Source organism: Ahaetulla prasina, chromosome 3 (genome assembly GCF_028640845.1).
Source record: "Ahaetulla prasina isolate Xishuangbanna chromosome 3, ASM2864084v1, whole genome shotgun sequence".
Lineage (NCBI taxonomy): Eukaryota > Metazoa > Chordata > Lepidosauria > Squamata > Colubridae > Ahaetulla > Ahaetulla prasina.
Window position 1 is genome coordinate 128,407,588 of NC_080541.1, and position 22,715 is coordinate 128,430,302.

The 22,715-nt window shown below is 37.2% G+C and overlaps 1 protein-coding gene across 1 annotated transcript in view; it reads left to right on the forward strand.

The window, feature by feature from the left end:
* HMCN1 (hemicentin 1) overlaps positions 1-22,715 on the forward strand; it is a 292,886-nt gene that overhangs the window by 256,500 nt on the left and 13,671 nt on the right. Inside the window, exons 88-102 of the mRNA XM_058177873.1 lie at positions 938-1,108; positions 1,527-1,697; positions 2,637-2,807; positions 6,586-6,756; positions 7,039-7,209; positions 8,473-8,643; positions 11,783-11,932; positions 12,486-12,623; positions 13,196-13,317; positions 15,014-15,251; positions 17,472-17,534; positions 18,118-18,237; positions 18,675-18,809; positions 21,586-21,699; positions 22,315-22,440. Of these exons, the coding sequence (XP_058033856.1) occupies positions 938-1,108; positions 1,527-1,697; positions 2,637-2,807; positions 6,586-6,756; positions 7,039-7,209; positions 8,473-8,643; positions 11,783-11,932; positions 12,486-12,623; positions 13,196-13,317; positions 15,014-15,251; positions 17,472-17,534; positions 18,118-18,237; positions 18,675-18,809; positions 21,586-21,699; positions 22,315-22,440 (2,232 nt within the window). The remainder of the gene's footprint in view (positions 1-937; positions 1,109-1,526; positions 1,698-2,636; positions 2,808-6,585; positions 6,757-7,038; positions 7,210-8,472; positions 8,644-11,782; positions 11,933-12,485; positions 12,624-13,195; positions 13,318-15,013; positions 15,252-17,471; positions 17,535-18,117; positions 18,238-18,674; positions 18,810-21,585; positions 21,700-22,314; positions 22,441-22,715) is intronic.

The following is a 22,715-nucleotide window of genomic DNA, read 5'->3' on the forward strand; positions in this document are numbered from 1 at the left end:
CGTGCCACTTCTGCACATGTGCAGGACCTTCTGTGCATGCACAGAGCATAAAAAAAGGATGTGATGATGTCTGGGTGGGTGGGCAGAGCCTCCTGTAGCCCCAGCTATGGATTCACCTGAACCGGGTAGAACTAGCAGAATCCCACCACTGGATTCTTCCCATTCTTTAATGGCATTGAGACAGGGAATACTTAAGGTTCCAATGCTTTCCCTAGAAGTAGAAAAAACCTGGACTTGGATGCAGGTCTTTGGTCTGGTTGCTCCAATGCTACAGAACATATTTGCAGATATTCTGGCCTTTTGAAGGTTAGTGGTGAACTAGGCCGCCAGTTATTACTGTGTCATATTGTGATCCGTTAACCCTCGAAGTGGTAAAAGAGAAATAAAGAAATAGATGTCAGATTGTGAAATCAGAATCTATGGAATTAATTCTATAATAAGTAAATGAATACCAAAAAATTACTCATGTCGTTATTTTCTCTGTCTTTTTTGTTTTTGACATACAAAGACCTCAGTGTTATTTATGACCATTCATTTTTAACTTCCTTCCTATCTTATCAGCCTTTTTAAAACATCGATAAAAAGAAGTTAGGAGGCATACTTTAATCCATCCATTAGTTCAACTACTTTAATTATGTAGATAGAATAATATCTTCAGAGATTGGAGGCAAGCATATAGGCCATTTTTAGGTTGTGATAGGATAGTGAAAAGGGGAATTTTTCTCATTTCTCAGAAGCCAAGAACAATTGCTAATTCTTCTGAATCACTTCCAGCCAAGTCTTTATTCAATATTTAGTTGTCATATTTCACAACAGAATTGTTGAAGACTAATGGCAGGTCAAACTTTTTATTTTTTTAAAGACTGCAGTCAATAGCATGGGCGTATAGGGTCTAAAAGGAGTATTGACTAACTTAATGCAATTTGTTCCATTGCAGTGCACGGTGGGTTTTCTCAATGGCTTGACTGGCAACCATGTAGTGTAACATGTGGTTCGGGTGTCCAAAAGAGGATACGTCTATGCAACAATCCCTTTCCTGCTAATGGTGGACGAAGCTGTATGGAGCCTGGTTATGAAATACGCAGCTGTCAGAGCAAGTTGTGTCCAGGTAAATGCTCACCTTTTGTTTATCCACATTGATTATTTTATAAATCTGAAACTGATACCATAAATGTTTAAGAGATGCTTCTACCATGATTCCGTTCAATTATTTTGTTATTACTCATGAATAATTGATACATTATGTTATCCCCTAGCATTCACTTTTGACGCTGAAGTTACTTAAATGAAAAATTCCACTTGTGTCCTTGGAACTTCTTTCCAAATCCACAAATTTGGCAACCACAACCATGTTTAGTTTCTTTGATTTGATCAAGAGGACATACTAAGGAAATACTGAATAATGGCCAATGTCGCTACTTAATCTATACCACCAGTCCACTGAATCCTTTATTATTTTAATTATGAAGTTATCAATCATTTCAGTGCATATGAGTAACTGAAAATAAATTGTGGATGCTATTTAGTGGATGGCGGCTGGTCAGAATGGGGATCTTGGGAAGAATGCTCTAAAACCTGTGGGCAAGGCAACAAAACCAGAACCAGAAGTTGCAGCAACCCTCCAGCTCAACATAGAGGAAGAGCTTGTAAAGGCAATGCAGTGGAGCCAATTTTGTGCAACATAAGGCCCTGCCCAGGTGAGAAACAATTTAGTCATATGCTTGACATAAATTTTCTTTTTCTTCCTCAATAAATCATTTGTAAAACATACAGTATCTACTTGTCTGTTCCAGAGTAAACACTGGAATTGGTTTTAAGAAGATAGAATTAAGAATTTTAGAATTGTTTTTTTTTTATTGGCCAAGTGTGATTGGACACACAAGGAATTTGTCTTGGTGCATATGCTCTCATTGTACATAAAAGATACCTTCATCAAGGTACAACACTTACAACACTTAATGATAGTCATAGGCTACAAATAAGCAATCAGGAAACAATCAATTACAGTATAAATCGTAAGAACACAAGCAACAAAGTTACAGTCATAAGTGGAAGGAGATGGATGATGGGAACGATGAGAAGATGGAAAATTAAGAAGGTTTTAAAAAGATTTTACTCTACTACAGATTCCTGTTCTTATTTTAAATTTTTCAGATATTAGATTGTAAACTGCCATGAGCAGTTTCTATTCTATTCTATTCTGAAATGTGCTATATACAGTTAATACATTCATAAAATTAAAAACTTCTTATTAGAAAACCAAAAGTGAAATGGTTGGATCCAAAAGTTTGTGATCATAAAAAAAAAAAAAAACCTCACGTCTGCCTTTACAATTTTTTTCTCTTTTCCATCTTAATGACACCTTTGATTCCCTCTTAAATTCTACGAGCAATAACAGGAATGGAAGCTCAAAATGCCCTTGTTTAGTTTTAGGCAGTTTTCTTCTTCTAATATGTTCCAAAAATTCTTGGAATCCCCTGATAGGCTTCTGGAGAGAATCAAAGGACAAAAAAAAAAACCCATATCCATTGTGCAAATGGCCTTCCCACATAGGCCATTATGATCCATTCCAATTTGTTTGGGGTTTTTCCCCTATTTTTACAGTTTATTTTTGGACTAACCTTGTTTGCTTCTAGTTAATGGTGCCTGGAGTTCCTGGTTGTCATGGGGACCTTGCAGTGAAACATGTGGCAAAGGTACTCAGAACAGAATAAGGCTGTGCAATAATCCTCCTCCATTATTTGATGGTTCTTCCTGTGATGGGCCTGAAGTACAGATGCAGGTTTGCAATGAGAGAAATTGTCCAGGTAAGTTATAAGTAGATCTTGTTTTTAATCTGAATTTATAGAAAGTGCTCAGTGGCTAAGAAGCTGAGCTTGTTGATCGAAAGGTCGGCAGTTCAGCAGTTCAAATCCCTAGAGATGAGCTCCCGTTACTTGTCCCAGCTTCTGCCAACTAGCAGTTCGAAAGCACATAAAAAATGCAAGTATAAAAATAGGAACCATCTTTGGTGGGAAGGTAATAGCGTTCCGTGCGCCTTTGGCATTTAGTCATGCCAGCCACATGACCACGGAGATGTCTTTGGACAACGCTGGCTCTTCGGCTTTGAAATGGAGATGAGCACCGCCCTCTAGAGTCAGTAATGATTAGTACGCATGTGTGAGGGGAACCTTTACCTTTACCTTTACTTTTTTTTTCATTATGTACAATTGGGTCTGATTCTCGCAGTTTTCTTGGCAAGGCCTTTTTGGAAGCAGTTTGCCATTGCTTCCTTCCTAGGAGTGAGGGAAAGAGACTGTTAGGCCAAAGTCATCCAGATGGCTTTGTACTTAAGGTGGGACTAGAATTCATGATCTTCCAGTTTTTAGCCTGATGCTTTAACCACTACCACTAAACTTGCTCTCATTTAAATGTAGTGGGTTCTAAATATAGAGTGAGACAGAAATGAAGGGACGTTTGGCTAAATTGAATTTATGGTGAAGAGGGAAGGAAAGGGAAAGGGAAAATTTAGCATGTAAGCTCTTTAAATAAACCTCTGGGGATGTGCTCAGGTAACAAATCACCGAACAAAGAGAGTTCTAATTTCTCTCCTCCATATTCTTTAATAGCAGTACTTGGCGCTCAGTTAATGGTTCAGCTTGTAGATGAGGAAGTCAGCCAAAATAGTAGCAGCCAGTCTATGATAAATACAAAGTTTGGTTTTGTAAGATAAAGGAGGGTGAGCCTTCCTTCATATAGAGAATATTCCTATTCTTAAATACTGCTTGGAACTTAATAACAATAGCATTTAGATTTATATACTGCTTCAGAGTGCTTTACAAAAGAGGTTTACAGAGCCAGCATATTGCCCCCACAACCTGGGTCCTCATTTTACCAACCATGAAGGATGGAAGGCTGAGTCAGCCTTGACCCACTGAGAACTGAACTCCTGGCAGTGAGCAATGAGATAGTCTGCAATATTGCATTGGTTCCTTAATTAACTGCTCTAATTTGTAGATTTCTTAGATATCAGATTTAGTTACACGGAATGTGCACAGCAATTATTTTTGCTATTTCTAATCTGAATTTTTATATGTTGGTGTATGTAAAAGATACATCTTTTCATTTAAACTAGTTTTTTTAATTTAATTTTTAAATTTATTTTAAATACAAGTAATGCAAACAATACAAACATATACATATGCATCTAAATAAAAAAAAGAAAAGTTTTAAAAAATACAAATAATACAGTGCACCCCACCGCCGGAGACCATTTTCCTTATTTCTTCTTCTATAACAGCTAAAAAATATGCAATATATTCTAAATGTGCCCTTATCCCATCCAAAACAACATATATTCTTGAGTAGGTTTATTCCCTTTGCCTTCCACCAACACTGATTTTATAAAATCCTCCATATTCTTTAATAGCAGTACTTGGCGCTCAGTTAATGGTTCAGCTTGTAGATGAGGAAGTCAGCCAAAATAGTAGCAGCCAGTCTATGATAAATACAAAGTTTGGTTTTGTAAGATAAAGGAGGGTGAGCCTTCCTTCATATAGAGAATATTCCTATTCTTAAATACTGCTTGGAACTTAATAACAATAGCATTTAGATTTATATACTGCTTCAGAGTGCTTTACAAAAGAGGTTTACAGAGCCAGCATATTGCCCCCACAACCTGGGTCCTCATTTTACCAACCGCAGAAGGATGGAAGGCTGAGTCAGCCTTGACCCACTGAGAACTGAACTCCTGGCAGTGAGCAATGAGATAGTCTGCAATATTGCATTGGTTCCTTAATTAACTGCTCTAATTTGTAGATTTCTTAGATATCAGATTTAGTTACACGGAATGTGCACAGCAATTATTTTTGCTATTTCTAATCTGAATTTTTATATGTTGGTGTATGTAAAAGATACATCTTTTCATTTAAACTAGTTTTTTTAATTTAATTTTTAAATTTATTTTAAATACAAGTAATGCAAACAATACAAACATATACATATGCATCTAAATAAAAAAAAGAAAAGTTTTAAAAAATACAAATAATACAGTGCACCCCACCGCCGGAGACCATTTTCCTTATTTCTTCTTCTATAACAGCTAAAAAATATGCAATATATTCTAAATGTGCCCTTATCCCATCCAAAACAACATATATTCTTGAGTAGGTTTATTCCCTTTGCCTTCCACCAACACTGATTTTATAAAATCCTCCCATATTTCATTATAATTGTTTTTTTAATCATCCCTTTTTAAAATTTAATTTCTGTTGTTAATTTATCATTTGTTGCCATGCTTCAAATTTCATTATACCAGTCATTTCTTTGAATATCCCAATTTCATCCCCAGTATTTAGCTATCACTAATCTAGCTGCCATTTTCAAGTTTACAATTTTTTTTTTGTTTCATTTATATCCTGTTGTTCACCAGCAACAATAATGCAATTCTCGGTGACATACCTAAATTTACATTCAAAAATGCTCTAATTTCTCTAAACACCACGTCCACAATCCTACCACCTGTGTTTATATATTCCAACCTCTTTCTTGCACCTCCAACATATATTTGTATATTTGCCATCTATTTAATTTAGTTTATGCGGTGTTAAATATCACCTCCATATCACTTTATATCCATTTTTCTTAATTCTGACATATTCTTATATATTCTTCTATTCCAAATTTTTTCCCAATCATTATCATTTATTTCTCCTAAATCTGATTCCTAAATTAATTTTAAACCTTTTGCCTGCTCTTCTAATTCAATTAATATTCTATATATTTTTCCAATTCTTCCTTTACCTATATTTTATTTATTTATTTATTTATTTGTCAAACACAACAATAAGTATAAGCATGAAATAACCATACAAATTGGATACAACCAAAGGGAACATTAGGACAGGAACGGTAGGCACGCTGGTGCTCTTATGCACGTCCCTTACAGACCTCTTAGGAATGAAGTGAGGTCAACAGTAGATAGTCTTTGGTTAAAGCTCTGGGGATTTTGGGAAGAGACCACAGAGTCAGGTAGTGCATTCCAGGCATTAACAACTCTGTTACTGAAGTCATATTTCTAAAATCAAGATTGGAGCGGTTATTTAAATCTATTGTGTGCTCGTATATTGTTGTGGTTGAAGCTGAAGTAGTCTTCGACAGGAAGGACATTGTAGCAAATGATTTTATGAGTTATACTCAGGTCATACTGAAGGCGGCGGAGTTCTAAATTTTTTAAACCCAGGATTTCAAGTCTGGTGGCATAAGGTATTTTGTTGTGATCAGAGGAGTGGAGAACTCTTCTTGTAAAATATTTCTGGACACGCTCAATTGTATTAATGTCCGTCCAAACTTGGCCCCTTGAAGAGTGGTGGACTTCAACTCCCAGAGTTGAAGTCATATTTATAGCTCATGGTGGCTGGGGAATTCTGGGAGTTGAAGTCCACCACTCTTCAAGGGGCCAAGTTTGGACACCCCTGCTATATATTCTTCATTTATCTCACATTCTTTTATAATCATTTCAAATTTTGTCAACTGTCTATCTTTCTCCTCTTATCTTTCTTCCAATTTTATCCATTTTCTCTAATTGTATTATTTTCATTTAACTAGTGAATGGAAAATGGACTTCCTGGTCTAGCTGGAGTGCCTGCACTATGTCTTGTGGAGGTGGTACCCAACGGAGAACAAGAGATTGCTCAGACCCACTCCCAGAGAACGGTGGACTCAGATGTGAAGGGAACGATTTCCAGGTTGACTTTTGCAACACTGACCTCTGCCCCAGTAAGTGCATAGGGCCAATTTGATGTATACTGAGAAATATTTTATCTTGTAGGAAATTGAAAATTGGATTGGAGTCCAGGAGAGCTATAAGGTTACATTCCAGGTAGGAGGGCAGAGGAGTTATTTCAATATAGTTATTTCCAAAAGTGTTCCCTTCTCTATATTTAAAAATAGGCTGACAATAAGCATACCACTGATACATTCTTTTGATTGTTATTAATTCCTGTGCCTTTCAGTATAAACAAAAAAAATATTGATTTGAAAAATGTCCTGTTCCCAAAGGACATGGAAACTGGAGCCCATGGAGTAACTGGGGGACTTGCAGTCGAACATGTAACGGTGGCCATATGAGAAGATATCGGACTTGTGACAATCCTCACCCACTTAATGGAGGAAGAGCCTGTGCAGGGGCTGATACACAAACTCAGAGGTGTCATGCTGAGCTGTGTCCTGGTGAGTTAGGTTGAGGCAGACAGTTGGATAGGAAATATAATATTCTGGATGGCTACAAAACAACGAGGTTATTTCTAACATAGAAATATAATATATATATAATATAATATATATAATAATAATAGAAGCATACCAGAACTGAAAATCTATCTCATAAGACCCTGCACATTCATAGGGTTAAAAATTCTTCACAAGTTTTGATGGATTTGAAATCTGGATATCTGTGAATGAGCTATTGGTTGTTACTTTTTTTGTACGTATGTCCGTATGTACATATTGCGGCAGTGTAGCTCTGTTTCCAGCCAAAATAATGGTGCAAAGAGGAACAGAGACTAAGGTGCTAAGCCCCCTTTGCATTGATTATTTTGCTTTATATTGCATGGAGGCATTTTGCATCCCAGACCCTGATTGAGGAAAAAATTAAGGGATGTATAAAACCCACTCGATTGGCCTCCTTTGGGGATGAATGACATCAACCCACTTTTGAAGAGACTGACCTGCTATGCCTGTTTCTTAACTTGCAAACATCTATCACCTATCTTCTTTATTATTATTTTACTACACAAAATAGATGTGTGAATGTGCATGCAATTTTAGTATGTTCTGAAATAGATATTAAAGATTGTGAGTAGAGTTCCTGAACTGTATGTAAGTGAGGAATCTTTTGTCCCATCCCCCAGCTTTCTTCCCTTGCCTATTCTTGCCCCTATTCTTGCTCTAGCCTGCTCTATTTCAATTTCAATTCATCTCCATTCATCTACCTTTTAACTATTGATAGCCCTTTCTTTCATTCATTTATGCATGATTAGCAGTAATAGTAATAAATTCAGTTATAGAATAGAATAGAATAGAATAGAATAGAATAGAATAGAATAGAATAGAATAGAATTTTTTATTGGCCAAGACAAAGAATTTGTCTTGGTGCATATGCTCTAAGTGTACATAAAAGATACCTTCATCAAGGTACAACACTTACAACACTTAAAGATAGTCATAGGGTACAAATTTAACACTTAATGATACAACACTTAATGATAGTCATAGGCTACAAATAAGCAATCAGGAAACAATATCAGTATAATTCGTAAGGATACAAACAACAAAGTTACAGTTATAAGTGGAAGGAGATGGGTGATTATATAATCGTAGCATTATAATAGTTGCATTTGTCATTACCAAAAAACAACAACAACCCAACCCCAAACTCTTGAGAAGCATTAATGAAATATTGTTAATTTTCTAATTTTTATTTTACGTTTGCAGTGGATGGAAACTGGGGTCCATGGCAGCCTTGGAGTACATGCTCAGCATCTTGTGGGGCAGGGGAAAAGATCCGATCACGGTTGTGCAGCAATCCACCTGTCTCTAACAATGGACGTCCTTGTCCTGGAGATGGGGCTCAAGTATCCAGATGTAACATTCAGGCTTGTCCAGGTACTTCTGCATACCCAAGTTTATGTCTCAAATGCTGGACGTTATGGGCCACTCACAACTCATTATTGCTGCTACTTTCCAAATATGAAGAAAGTATATTCTGAATCCTAATCTGCTTTAATGAGTCTTTACTCTTGGATTTAAACAACATGAGGTGGAGAGGTTAATGATTACTGGAATTGCAGCAGCTTTAAGAGGAAATGTAAAAGTTTCTCCTAAGGCAAATGATAACTTAAGACAGAAGGTGCTATTGTCCAATCTTTGTCTTTTATTGTAATGAATGCTGATCCTGTCTATTCACTGCATGCATTCAGGACTATTATAATGGTATAATGGTACATGTTGAAATTTCTAATGTAAATCCTTTGCTATTTAGTTCTTTTCAGAGCTGAACTAGATTCTAAATGATGCAGAGCTGGTACGATTGCATTGTTTATTTCCATTATCTTTCTTGTAATGTTTTCTACCGAAAAAAAATCATCTTGCACATTAATACAGATTGGAAGACACTTAGCATGTTCCTCTTTTAGATGCAGAGGGAAGAAAGAATAAAGAGGTACAGCATCAACCATACTTATCTTGAATTTGATGTTCAAATGAGAACATAAAAAGGGAATGAGAAGAACTAAGAAAAGTCCACAGCTAGGGACCATAAAAGGTCCTTTACCTGATGACAAATAGAATAAAAAGCATTATATTTTGTCAAAGCTGCCAAAATGTTGAACCATTGGCACCTTAAGAATTCTGAAAAATAGAAAGAGAAATAGAAAGATAAAGATTCATATAAGGCTGTCATAGTGGGCAAAGCCAAACACAAGAAAGAGTTTTGCAGATGTGTTTCATATATAAAAGCTGATGCCCAAACACAAACTTATTTATTTCAATGCACAATTTAGTCTCCCCTCTCACTTATGTTCTACAAAATTGCCACAAACACCAAATTAGCAAATAATATGTGATTACTCCTGGGGAGAATGCAAAATTAGATTCCTGCGAGCCTCTGGTCGCAACCTTTTCATCAACTTATAATTACATAAGCTTGTTTTATGCGTGTTTCTTTTTAAAGAAACCTTATTTAATATATATATATTTCAGCACAAAAAAATCCAGAAAATTGTGAATTAAATAGATGGTGAAAAGGATCCTTGTTTATAGTACTAGAGCTGAAACAGGAAGACAGAGCATCACTTTGTTCGACCTCAGCTGGGAACATGTGTGCTGGGTGACTAAATTCTTTTGCCACCCTGTGCGTTTCTACGAATGATTGCAAAAGTATTGCGATTTGTGATTACAAAATAAATTTTAGCAAGGAGGTGAATTCACAACCATGGAATCTGTGGATAATGAGGATCAGTAAACCCCCTCCCTCTCACACACATTTCCAGCAAATACGATTGACACATCTCACACACACCCCTTCCTTTTTCTTTAGATTATTCCTCCTGTGTGTAATATAGCTCCTCCTGGGTTGCTCTTTTTTCTCTCTTCAAATAACTTACACACACTAATAGTTTCTATCTTTCTTGACATCTTTACTGGCTCCAATTCTTTCCTCTTTTTGCTTCAGCTTCCAGCTTGCACTAAAGCATGCTGAAGAGGCAAGGAAAGCAAGGTAATTGGACGTCCAAAAAGCTGGTGCTTTCTAGCTGCCAAAGGCAATTATCTTTTAATTGGGCTAAGAATGGTTACTTGGAAATTACTAGCAAATGCAAGTAGTCCTTATTTAGCTACTGTATCATTTAGTGACCATTTAAAAGTAATTTTGTTATCAATACATGCATTTATGACCTTTGCATTTTGATTTTCAACCAAATTGCTAGTCCTGATTGTGGTCACTAAATGAAGACTTCCTGTATTATGTTGCTGACTCAGTGGGTAGATTTGCTCAGGATATTTATTATGCTTCTGAACAGAAGGACAGTAGAGCACTTGACTTCTGATTTTGCAGCAGATCTTTGATATTTTCTGGTATTATAAGCACTTGGAGTAGCATATTCTATTTTCATAATTATAGTGGAGATATAGTGAATTAATTCTCTCACTGCAGATCTGCTATCCTTCGCTTCACTAAAAGGCCAATTTTTGAGGTTAATATGTTCAGCTAAACTCAAAGAAGAATTTGGAAACTATTCAAAATTCCTGGCAAAATTTTGCAAATTAATCTAAAGGTTACTTATTATTTATTTTTTATTAGAGCCATTAAGAAAGTTTCTTAAGTGTTAAAAAGTTATTTAAAACGCTGTGTAATCCAAGTGAAGTTGCTTGTTGATCCCCCTGAAACTTGTAAATTTGTAAACCCAAATTTACAAAAATCTGATGAAATTTGAAAAAACAGAGATGTCTCTTTTGTGGCCAATACTTGGAATGTTTTTTTCCTCAAAATGCAGCAGAAGAACACAAAGTGGTTTCACTTGTCAGAATGATTAATATACTCTGATGGTTTGGCTAATTTCCTACTCAAATAATGGCATAAACCCTGTCTGAATTCCTTTAGGAGCTTACTCTACTTTCCTTCCTGCCACATTTTGTTATGTTGGAACTAGCAAGCAGTGTTAAACAAGAATCATTTTTCACCTACAGGTCTTTGCACCCTGTAAAATGATATCCCTCTTGGGGCAACCAATCAGGTAGAATGATTAAGTCTGATAGAAGTGCAATTTAATTTTATGATTCTTTAACAGAGAAAGCACTGTGGGCTCACACTAGCACTTGACACCCAAACCTATATATGATTTGGTTTTTTAAAAATATTCTATTTCAGTGTAAGAGATTTTCCAGACAGGCATATTACCAAACAGTAAAAAAAAATGGTTATTTAATCCAGCATTTGTGATATTTATGGGAAATCCATAAATGCACTAATACAGTGTTTCTCAACCTCAGGCTGGCTGGGGAATTCTGGGAGTTGAAGTCCACAGATCTTAAAGTCACCAAGTTTGAGAAACACTGCAATAACATCAAGCCACTGAGAAGTGTATGCTTCTTGGCATTATTTTCTTGACTAATGATAGCAATTCTCTGTGAATTTGTCTGGTTGGTTTTTTTAAAAACCATCATCAGAAAATGAAGTCTAGAATTTAGCTGTGTATTTTGGAGAAAACTGCTTCCTTTGGCTTTCTTTCTTTCCTTTCCCCCGCAGGTGGACCCTCACATGCAAGAGGAAGTGTCACTGGACATATTAATGATGTTGAATTTGGAATCGCTTTCCTGAACGCTACCGTAATAGATGGTCCAGATGGGGATATTACAAGCATAGAAGCCAAAATTACAAATATCCCTTGGAATCTTGGTACAGCTGTTTCTTTTATGCATTAAATATTTTATTTAGACGTAACAGATTTACACCATTTGTTTTAGTTGTAATATTATAAATCAACATGAAAGGTCTATGTTTATCATAGCTACAACACTAGATATTATCAAGATTTCATAAGTACAGAGCACATCTTATTTTTTCCAGGAGCATAGAAGCATTTAGGAAAATGGCATAGCACAAAAGTATTTCAGACTCTTGAGGGCCTATGTGGGTTTCAAATGGCATTCTGTCTATGTAGAAGGCCACCAGGACACTCGATAGCAGTATGGGAAAACCAGAAAGCAGGCAAACATATTGAGATCCTTTTGCTTCTATCAATACAGTCTTTGTAATGTTGATTTATTCTATCCTTTTCATAAATTATATATGGCAGTCAGGAACAAAAAAAAATATTTGTGATCTTCAAATTTTGTCAGCTAAGTGTGAGAGGCAGTTGCTTCTAGGAAGTGATTAAGAAAAATATTTTCCAAAAATTGCAAATATCAAAAGTTGCTATGTTGTTATTGTGATGTTATTCCTCCTAAAGGTCCTGTAATGAGAGTGCTGGTTTCTATTCTGAGTCCTATTTATTGGATAACAGCCAAGGAAATTGGAGAAGCTGTGAATGGCTTTTCACTCACCAGTGCAGTTTTCAAACGGGAAACACAAGTAGAATTTGCTACTGGTTAGTAAAAATAGGATACAGATCCGAAACATTTTCTTTTAGAAGTGTTCACAATTAATTTGTATATGATTCTATGAAGACATAAACTTATAGAATGAACCCAATGGTAGTAACACCTTGATAGCCAAATGTTGCTTTATACTTTCCAAACAACAAATGTATACAAAATCTGTACACTAAGAAAAACATGTTTTAAAATGTACAATAAAATGTGTGCAACTTTTAATTAATGGTTTTAAAAAAAGAATCCACAAACTAGCATGAAAAGTATGAAACAATTACAATAAAGTGGAAATTGTTAGATTTGTGCAAATTGGCAATTGAGGCAGAAAGACATTAGGTAGCTGCCTCTAATTTTTTTTATCTTTTAAGAAATATGATTTTGGTATTTTGGGGTAGAAGCCTTTCTGTAATCCCTAGCAAATACATATTTCAAGAAATGCTTTTTTTTACAGCCATTTAGTTCTAGACTAAATGGTCCATATCAATTCATTTCACACTTAAAGTGTCTTATGAAAATATACCCCATGCTCACATCATTCACTCATCAGAACTATTGTTGAAATCCATAGGGGAGCTAGTACGAATGAGTCATGTTGCCCGTGGTTTGGATTCAGATGGTTCTTTGCTCTTGGATGTTGTCATCAGTGGCCACATACTACAGTTACAGTCAACAGCTGATGTTAATGTAAAAGTAAGTCAAAACATTGCTGCAATCATAGGTATAAATTATTAAGACATTCTTTGCTATATACAGTATTCAACCATATTCAACCATATGTCACTCTCTCACACACACTGAAGAGATATTGCTGAAACAAGTAAATAATTGCTGAAACAATGTTATTAATTTAAGTTTTGGGCCATATTATTCATTTTTTTTCCTCTAAACTTTGCCAAACCATAGTAAGGATTGAAACTAACTGTGTTACATGCAATTCTTATTTATTTTTAAACAGTTATTTTTCTTTTTCTGTCCCATGGCTCCAGCAAACTTGTGTAATCTTGGAGTTGGACCATTTGTTCCTTGAAGGCTGTACACTATTTTGAGGTCCACTATGCATTAGCATTATTCTGTTCGCTATTTAAGACTGAATTTTTGGCTTCTTTAGGGCTTATGAAACTTGTCAAAGGTCCAGTATGGTGAAAGATTCCCATGAAAATAACTATCTAAAATGTATTAGAATGCACTGTCCAAAGACTGATCAGACAACAAAATAATTTGCACAGAGAAATAAGAACATGAGATAGAGTGTAGTGCTAAAGTCTCAAAATTCAGAAATAAAATCTAGTGAGGGTGAAGGTTCATTCTCCGAGCATGTGGGTTTCTAGTACATCTAGTACAATATTTCTCAACAGGCAGTGTCCCTATTTCTACAGCCATAGAAACTTTCTAAATCAAATGTTCATATACTTCAATTACTCGGCTCCTTCTAGCCTTGAAGAGATCCTACATTAATCAGAAGTTGTTTGGTGGACGATAAAAGCCCTATTTTATTGCCATTCTCTTTCCTTAGGTTTCTTCCAAGTTCTGTTCTTAATTTTTAAAAATTACCTATACGTCTTAATTTCCAACAGAGGGAGATGCTGAGATATCTGACTCCTCGTGTGACCAAGAACTTTTCTTGCTTCTGGGGAATGTGGTTTAATAGTCTAGCACAAAGAACTGGTTATTGTCCCAACAAGAGCCAGCCACTGGGAATAAATAAATCACTGGTGTCATATTATGTTGCTGGGGCACTGGCTACTGTGAATTGACAATTGTTTTGGGGTTTGGATGTAAAAGCACAGATAGTGTTCTTTCTTCTGTTTAAAGAAAATATTGATGTTCCTTATTGTAGGTCATCTTCTGCTTATTGATTTCCCTCAAGGTAGTGCTGTTCCATTGCAGGACAATTAGTAGCAAGAAATCTGGATATTTTCAAATGTGTAGACAAATTTGATGGCTATCTGGATTAGTCCTGCAGTTTTCTTGGCAAGTTATTTTTTTTTTCCAGAAGTGGTTTTACCCTTGCCTCAGAAGGTGAGAGTGTGACTGGCCCAAGGTCACCCAGCTGGGTTTGTGCCTAAGAAAGGGGTAAAACCCACAGCCCCCCAATTTTTAGCCTGGTGCCTTAAAATGCATTTCTAATTTATTCCAAAAGTCAGAGGTAAACACAGAACTTTGCCTTTTGCCATTAATTCCTGCACTGAGAATAAAACACTGATGTCATTCCTGATGTCAAGTAATTAAGATCAGTATCAATTTCACCAATTTATTAAACCATGTATGTCAATAAGTATCAGTTGAAATTTTAGATAGCAATTCTTCTTTAATTGTAAATGATTGTGAATTTTTGCATGCTGAACAAGGCAGTTTCTTCAGCTTAAAGCTGTGGTGTTCATTTTAGGATTATACAGAAGATTACATTCAAACAGGCCCTGGTCAGCTTTATGCTTACTCCACTCGGCTCTTTAGCATAGATGGCGTCAGTTTACCGTACACCTGGAACCATACCATTACTTACGATCAAAATCGTGGGAAAATGCCTTTCCTGGTTGAAACGCTTCAAGCCTCTTCTATTAAAACAGAATACAACCCACATGAAGAAGCTCTGACTTTCAAAATTGCTGCTTCCATTACAAAAGGTATGAATTTTGAGGAAGATAGATGCACACATCATCATCATCATTATCATCATCATCATCATCATCATTATTATTATTATTTATTTGATTTTTATACCGCCCTTCTCCCGAAGGACTCAGGGCGGTGTACAGGCAAGATAAAACATACAATGTACAAGTTAAAATGCATTTAAAAAACTTATTTTAAATTAGCCTGAAAAAATTAAAATATGCCGTGAACTAAAAACCCCATTTAAAATTAATCAAATTTACAAAATTTAAGATTAAAATTCAATTCAAGCCAGTCCCGCGCGAATAAAAAGGTGTGTCTTCAGTTCGCGACGAAATGTCCGAAGGTCAGGTATTTGGCGTAAGCTCGGGGGAAGTTCGTTCCAAAGTGTGGGAGCCCCCACAGAGAAGGCCCTTCCCCTGGGGGCCGCCAGCCGACATTGTTTGGCAGACGGCACCCTGAGAAGTCCCTCTCTGTGAGAGCGTACGGGACGGTGGGAGGCATGTGGTAACAGCAGGCGGTCTCGTAAGTACCCAGGCCCTAAGCCATGGAGCGCTTTAAAGGTCATAACCAACACCTTAAAGTGCACTCGAAAGGCCACAGGTAGCCAGTGCAGTCTGCGCAGGAGCGGTGTTACGTGGGAGCTACGCGTAGCTCCCTCTATCACCCGCGCAGCTGCATTCTGGACTAACTGAAGCCTCCGAGTGCACCTCAAGGGGAGCCCCATGTAGAGAGCATTACAATAATCCAAGCGAGAGGTAACGAGCGAATGAGTGACCGTGCACAAGGCATCCCGATCAAGGAAGAGGCGCAACTGCCGAACCAGGCGAACCTGGTGGAAGGCCCTCCTGGAGATGGCTGTCAAATGGTCTTCAAGTGACAGCCGATCATCCAGGAGGACACCTAAGTTGCGCACCCTATCCTTTGGGGCCAGTGACTCGCCTCCAACAGTCAGCTGCGGCTGCAGCTGGCTGAATCGGGATGCCGGCATCCACAGCCACTCCGTCTTGGAGGGATTAAGCTTGAGCCTGTTTCTCCCCATCCAGACCCTTACGGCTTCCAAACACCGGGACATCATCATCATCATCATCATCATTATCTTTATTCATTAAACATGAAACTCAGTCAACTGAACATTCAAAAAGGCATCACAAATACCATTGACTGGTGCTAATGGTTGATACGGGTTGCTGCCAGCATCCTAAGTATCAACCAAGTACCTTCTTAAGATGTACAATGTTCCAAGTAGCGCAGTTTTTTGCAGTTCTGCTGGTGTTATTGCAGGAAGCTGCAATTTATTGATGTATCTTATAAAATAATATAAATTAAATATAAATTAAATAATAATAATAATCATTGTTATTATTATTATTTTAAAAATATGTTTTGTCCTTTTCCTTCTTTATAATTTAGGACAGATCACCTGTGAAAAGCTGTCAGTAAAATGAGGCAATCCACCTTTTGCTTATTTTGTAAATAAAGTTTTTTCAAGATGCAACCATCCTTTGAGAAGTTATGACCTAATCCATCCTGGCAATTTTGGGTACATTTGAGCAATGGAGTACCAAACATGAACTGGTCATCGGCCAGCATAAATTTTCTTAATTCATGCTAACCTTTTGCATCTTCCCAAAAGAATGATAGTTACCTTTTTTCAATACTAATGAAGACAGAATGTCTCCTGTAAACATGACATTTGCCCTGGTAGCTGCAGTTATTTGGGGGTGATGTTCTTTTCTTACTGTCACCTTGAATACAAATGTTATTTTGGACTTCATTTTTAAAATGTGATTCATAGAGACACATCATGTACTATTTGGGTAAATATTTTAGTTCTGAATAAAAACTTTTTGAACTAAGATGCCAGAAAGTCTATTAAGGGCTGCCATAATAGAAAAAAAAATGAAATTCCACTAGCCCAACTGTCTTCTCAACAGAGAATTTGCAACGTAAGATGCAGCTGTGGTAACCTTGATAGACAGCAGTTTAGCCTCTAATGAAATGCCTCTAATAAAGAAGAACCTGTCATTTTTCACTGCAATCTGCTCCATTGTGGAGAACTGTTTTATCATTATGATTACAGTAGTTAAAAATCTGTTTCCATGCCATTTCATCCATCAGTTCTATTTCTTACCTCAGGAGCAATAAAAAAAGGGTCTTCCATCTTTGAATTGGCTGTCTTCTGAAAGATAATTTATATCAATCTGATTAGCCATTCCCTTCTTCCACAGGAGATCACAGAAACCAGTGCCCTAATGGGTTTAATTTGGATTCTTCTGGTCCCTACTGTTCAGGTAAGAGAATCTACAAACCTGACCATTGCAAACATTGCAGCACACCATATATTCTCCTCCTTCTTTCATGGACTGTTTATTCCTCTTTCGGTTATCAAAACAAAAAGATAGTAAAGTACTGTTGGTATAAATGTCCTTCCAGGTGTTTATTTTTTTTTTCAAAAGGGGGGTTATTTTCAGTGGTGGAAAAATCCAAAATTGCCCGAGGGAATAAACTGGCAGGTATATCTGAAATGCTGGAACTTGCTTTTACAATGTGGAGCTCCTAGCTTTAGCATATAACATGTTCTTTTAAATAAAGCTGAATTTAAGTTTGTTTTCCTTTTCTGATGTGCTTGGTAATGAGTGAGTTCAAACAGCATCTTCAACCTGGGTAGAATTTCAGTGTGATGGTTCCTGCTTTCTTTTCCTTACTATTATTGTAAGGGTGCTAGCATTGTGGGAATTTCTTATTGGGGGTGGAATAGAATCTGGGGATGTGAAAGATTAAATTTCTAGCATACACCATGCAGCTGTTGGACTACAGATTGTATTCTTAGGTACTTAGCTATCTGTTAATTATTCTGTTTCCCCCCCCCATTAGATGAAGATGAGTGTACAACTCAGAAACCATGTTCCCATATATGTCACAATGTTGTAGGCACCTATTACTGCTCCTGTGCCAAGGGTCTTAGTATATCAGCAGATGGAAGAGCATGTCAGGGTAAGCATCACTTTCTAAAATCTCTTGGAGGGCAATTAGTGTCCCTGAAATCTAGGTGAGACCAAGGAATAGCTTCTCCAGAGTGAGGGACCACTATATCTTCTCCAGTCCAGTTCTACCTCATGAGCAATTATTTGTGGTAGGCAGTTGCTCTTAATTAGGGAATCGGGGACCCAGAAACAACAATGGATAATAAAGGAACCATAGATTGAAAAGAATAAAATGGCTTCTCTTTAAGACCAGAAAGTAGCAATAGCTGATAAGTTTCAATATGTTTTTTTGATTGTGCTCTTTTAGGCTTCTTCTGTATACTATCTTTTCCCAAGAAAATGGATGCTGCTTCTCCCATGATGATATATTGAGATATGTCTATGCTTCAATAGAGCCTCTGTTCCCATTTGAACTATATTATACTTTTGTATTGCTATTTAATGCAGATATTGATGAGTGTGCCTTAGGGAGGCATTCATGCTTGGTTGGCCAAGACTGTGAGAATATTATTGGCTCATATCGCTGTGTGGTTCAATGTGGGATTGGTTTTAGAAGAACACCAGATGGATTGAGTTGCCAAGGTATGGAAATGACAATATGCATCAACCATTTTTATTAAAGGGTCTAATGCTCATTAAATAATACTTCCATGGGGATAAGGTGTTCCCTAGAATAATAAGAAACAGATTGGAAAAACATGTACTGATATTTTGCTTTCTCACAATGTGGTTTTCAGATTTTTTTTCTTATAATTTTTAAGTATCCAATATTATTAATAGTCTTCCATTCAGATGAGCTAGGGATAATATATGCTAATAACTTTCTGATTTCGATCACAAGTTTTTAATCACAAGTTTTAAAGTTTTTCGAGCTGAAATTTCAACAATCATTACATTACATTGCACCATTCTCATGGGACATTTCCAGCCTTCAATTTCAAAGCATTTGGTGTTGGGGCTGCTGTCCATTAATACTACTACTTAGCTACTACTTAGGCAAAGTTTTGGGCTCGTGATTATGTCCCTGAGGCAGAAACACAACTAATTGATTTTTATACCACTCATAACATTATCTCATCCCCAACCCACAGCTGACTCAGTTTAAAGTTGTCTTTAGAAAAATAGAAATTTTTCTCTTTTTCCACTAAAATTTTGGCTATGGACATCACCTAGCATATTCCAACAATAATGTGGTTGCTGATGAGGTCAGGGATCAGGATCTACTCAGCTCCTGTTGGCCACTTTAGACTGTTGTGAGTCTGCCCTCTAGTCTCCATTTAGAGAGGATTTTGTCCTGGGCCAGAAGACAGATTAAACATCTCATGTTTTCTAAGGCTTAACTAGACTGTCTGAATTGTATTAGTTCCATTCCCAGTTTATTGCCTGAGTATGCTAATCCTGTTAATTAGGAGAAGGGGCAGAGCCTAGGGTTGGAGTCAAGAGAGGAATCAATCTCAAGTCGTTAAGTTCCCACTAGAGATCTAAGTCCAGTCCCCCTTGAATTCTATTGATTGTAATCTAGCACCAATTTAAGACTGATCATCAGTTGACTAGATCTTGTCTATAGCTTTAAGCAATAAATCTTATTAACTGCAACTTAACGTATGGCTCTGATTCTTCCTACCTGACAATTAACCTGAGAAGAAAACCAGCTTTGCCACCCTCAAATTGGTTTGCTTTGGTTACCAAAGATCATGTATCAATTTTTTTCCTCCCTTCTTCTAACGTATAATGTATTACTGTGTTTCCACAAAAATAAGACCCTGTCTTATATTTTTTGAACCCTGAAATAAGTGCTTGGCCTTATTTTCGTGGAGGTCTTATTAATTTGGGGTGCACGGAGCAAGACGGGGATCCTCTTGCTGTCGTACTTGATTTCCAGCTCTGTCTCCCTAACCCTAACCAGAGAAAATGGAGGAGACCAGCTGCGCATGCATTTAAATGTTTTTGGTGGGGGCTTATTTTTGGGGAGGGCTTAATTGTGGAGAGGGCTTATTTTAACACACGCACTCAAAAGCCCGATTTGGCTTATTATCCGGGGAAGTCTTATTTTCAGGGAAACAGTGTATATAACAGGTATGGCCCAACTATTGATGACTTTGATCGTGTTTCCAAAGTTGTATTGTATTCAAAGTTGTCTTTAATAATTTTCTTATTCTTTATATTCATTTTTACTAATAACATTTTAACTTAGCCATGCTTGGTGTCCTAGACCCTCATAAGATGGGTAGGATATGGTCAGTTAAAAGATAAAAAGTATATCAAAATGTAAAACAGTGATCATTTTTAAAAAGCTAAAAAATATAAAACAAAGTATATACAACAGAAGTCTAAAAGAAAATAGAAGGAGGGGTAGGAGCATTAAAGGAATGTAGAAGAGTATAAAGTTAGTATGTGACAGGTTATATCTATCAAATTACAAAACACTCTAGTGTGATGAACTAGAGCCATGATGGTGAACCTATGGCACGTGTGCCACAGATGGCACATGTAGCCATGTTGGTGGGCATGCGAGCTCAGCTCCGGCATGCATGTGCACACCAGCCAGCTGATTTTTGGGCCTTCTGGGCTCATCAGAAGTAGGGAAACAGGCTGTTTCCTGCCTCCAGAGGACCTCAGGTGGTGGTGGGGAAGGCCTGTTTTTCTCTCTCCCCAGCCTCCAGAGCCTTTCTAGGAGTCTGGGGATGGCTAAAATGGCCTCCCCCCAGAGGCCTTCCAGAGGCCAGAAACGGCCCATTTGTCAACTTCCGGTGGGTCCGGAAGGCCAATTTTTTGCTGTCCCCAGCCTCCAGAGCCTTTCTAGGAGTCTGGGGAGGGTGAAAACGGCCTTCCCCACTCCCCAGAGGCCCTCCAGAGGTCAGAAATGACCTGTTTACCAACTTCCGACTGGGGAATTCTGGCAGTTGAAGTCCACCGGGATTAAAGTTACCAAGGTTGGAGACCCCTGTTCTATAGGAGGTCAGTATCTAAAAGCTTCAGGGAGTTGAAGAATTTTGAAGTCTGGATATTTGTGCAATAATGACAAACTGGGAATTATACATATCTGACTGTAATACAGGCACTGGAGAAGCACATACTTTGATGCTTGTGTGTATCCAGAGACATGGGGGCACTAACTCCTTGGATAAGGAGCTTTCCTGCAGTATAGACAGAGGAGTAAAAAATGGCCAACCTGGACAACCACAAAGCACTACAAACACTTTTTAAGATGTAATAAACCTAGAAGCAGAGTAGCAGTCATCTTTTCTTCCTTCTGGGTTTTGCTTGTGCTTGGCAGCAAAAGTGCCAGGTAGTTTTCTAGCATTACAAAGTTGGATGCAAAGAAATAGGTCAAAATGTCTTTATGATTATTCAACAGATGTAAATGAATGCCAAGAGTCTCACCCTTGTCATCAGCACTGCTTCAACACCATTGGAAGCTTCCACTGTGGATGTGATCCAGGCTATCAGCTGAAAGGCAGAAAATGCATGGGTACAAATTTGATATAATCCAAAGTGGGACTGGAGTGGCTTTTCACTTGTGGGTGAATACTTTACCCACCATAACCAAAATTTAACAGTCACTGAATATACTTGTACACAGTGGATTCTGAGCATTCCGACAATTTATTTCCATGCTTTTTGAAGTGTAGTTTTTCACTGTGTTGATGTAATTAACCATTATTCCTGGACTTGCAGTCTGCATGGCGTAAATAAAATAAGTATTTGGGAAAATTCATGAGGTACATCTACCTATTTCCTTTTCTCTTCAAGATCAGTTTACCTAGAAAACAGTAGATGTGATTCAGTGATGAATGGGTCTTTTTAGACACAAAAGCCCTGAGAGATGTCCTGGTAGCAGCCTTGAAGTTTCCAGTTATTCTACTCCATTCAGCTATTTAGAATGTCAGCTGATGTGATTCTCCATTCCCTTTCCCCCAATAGGGTTGTCCACTGCTTGCAGAATAGATGCTATCTCTCTCCTGCTTTGGAGGAGATGGTGGGGTGGCAGGAAAATCACAGAAAGATTGCCCTTTGAACAGATGAGGCAACAATGAAGTTTAATTATTTAATTTCATTTTGCTTTTTTAAAAAAACCCCACAAAAGATGTGAATGAATGCAGACAAAATATATGCAGACCTGACCAGTTATGCAAGAATACACGAGGTGGCTATAAATGCATTGATCTTTGTCCAAGTGGAATGACCAAAGCAGAAAATGGAACATGTATAGGTTTGTACATTTATTTATCATATTATTTTCAGGGTATAACAGAGAACAAGCTGTTTCAGTTATCTCTTCCTCTTTCTCTCAAATTTGTGAATGATAGTCATGGATCATTGATATTACCAAATATATTCATGAATATTACATGAACCTATGATGGTCACAAAAAAATCTGGATTCTAGTACTTTTTTCAGCTAACACATTTTATTAAAAGACCTTAGCCTTCATGAGTTGCAGCTTACTTCATCATATCAGTATAGCCATTCTCTATATATCTGAT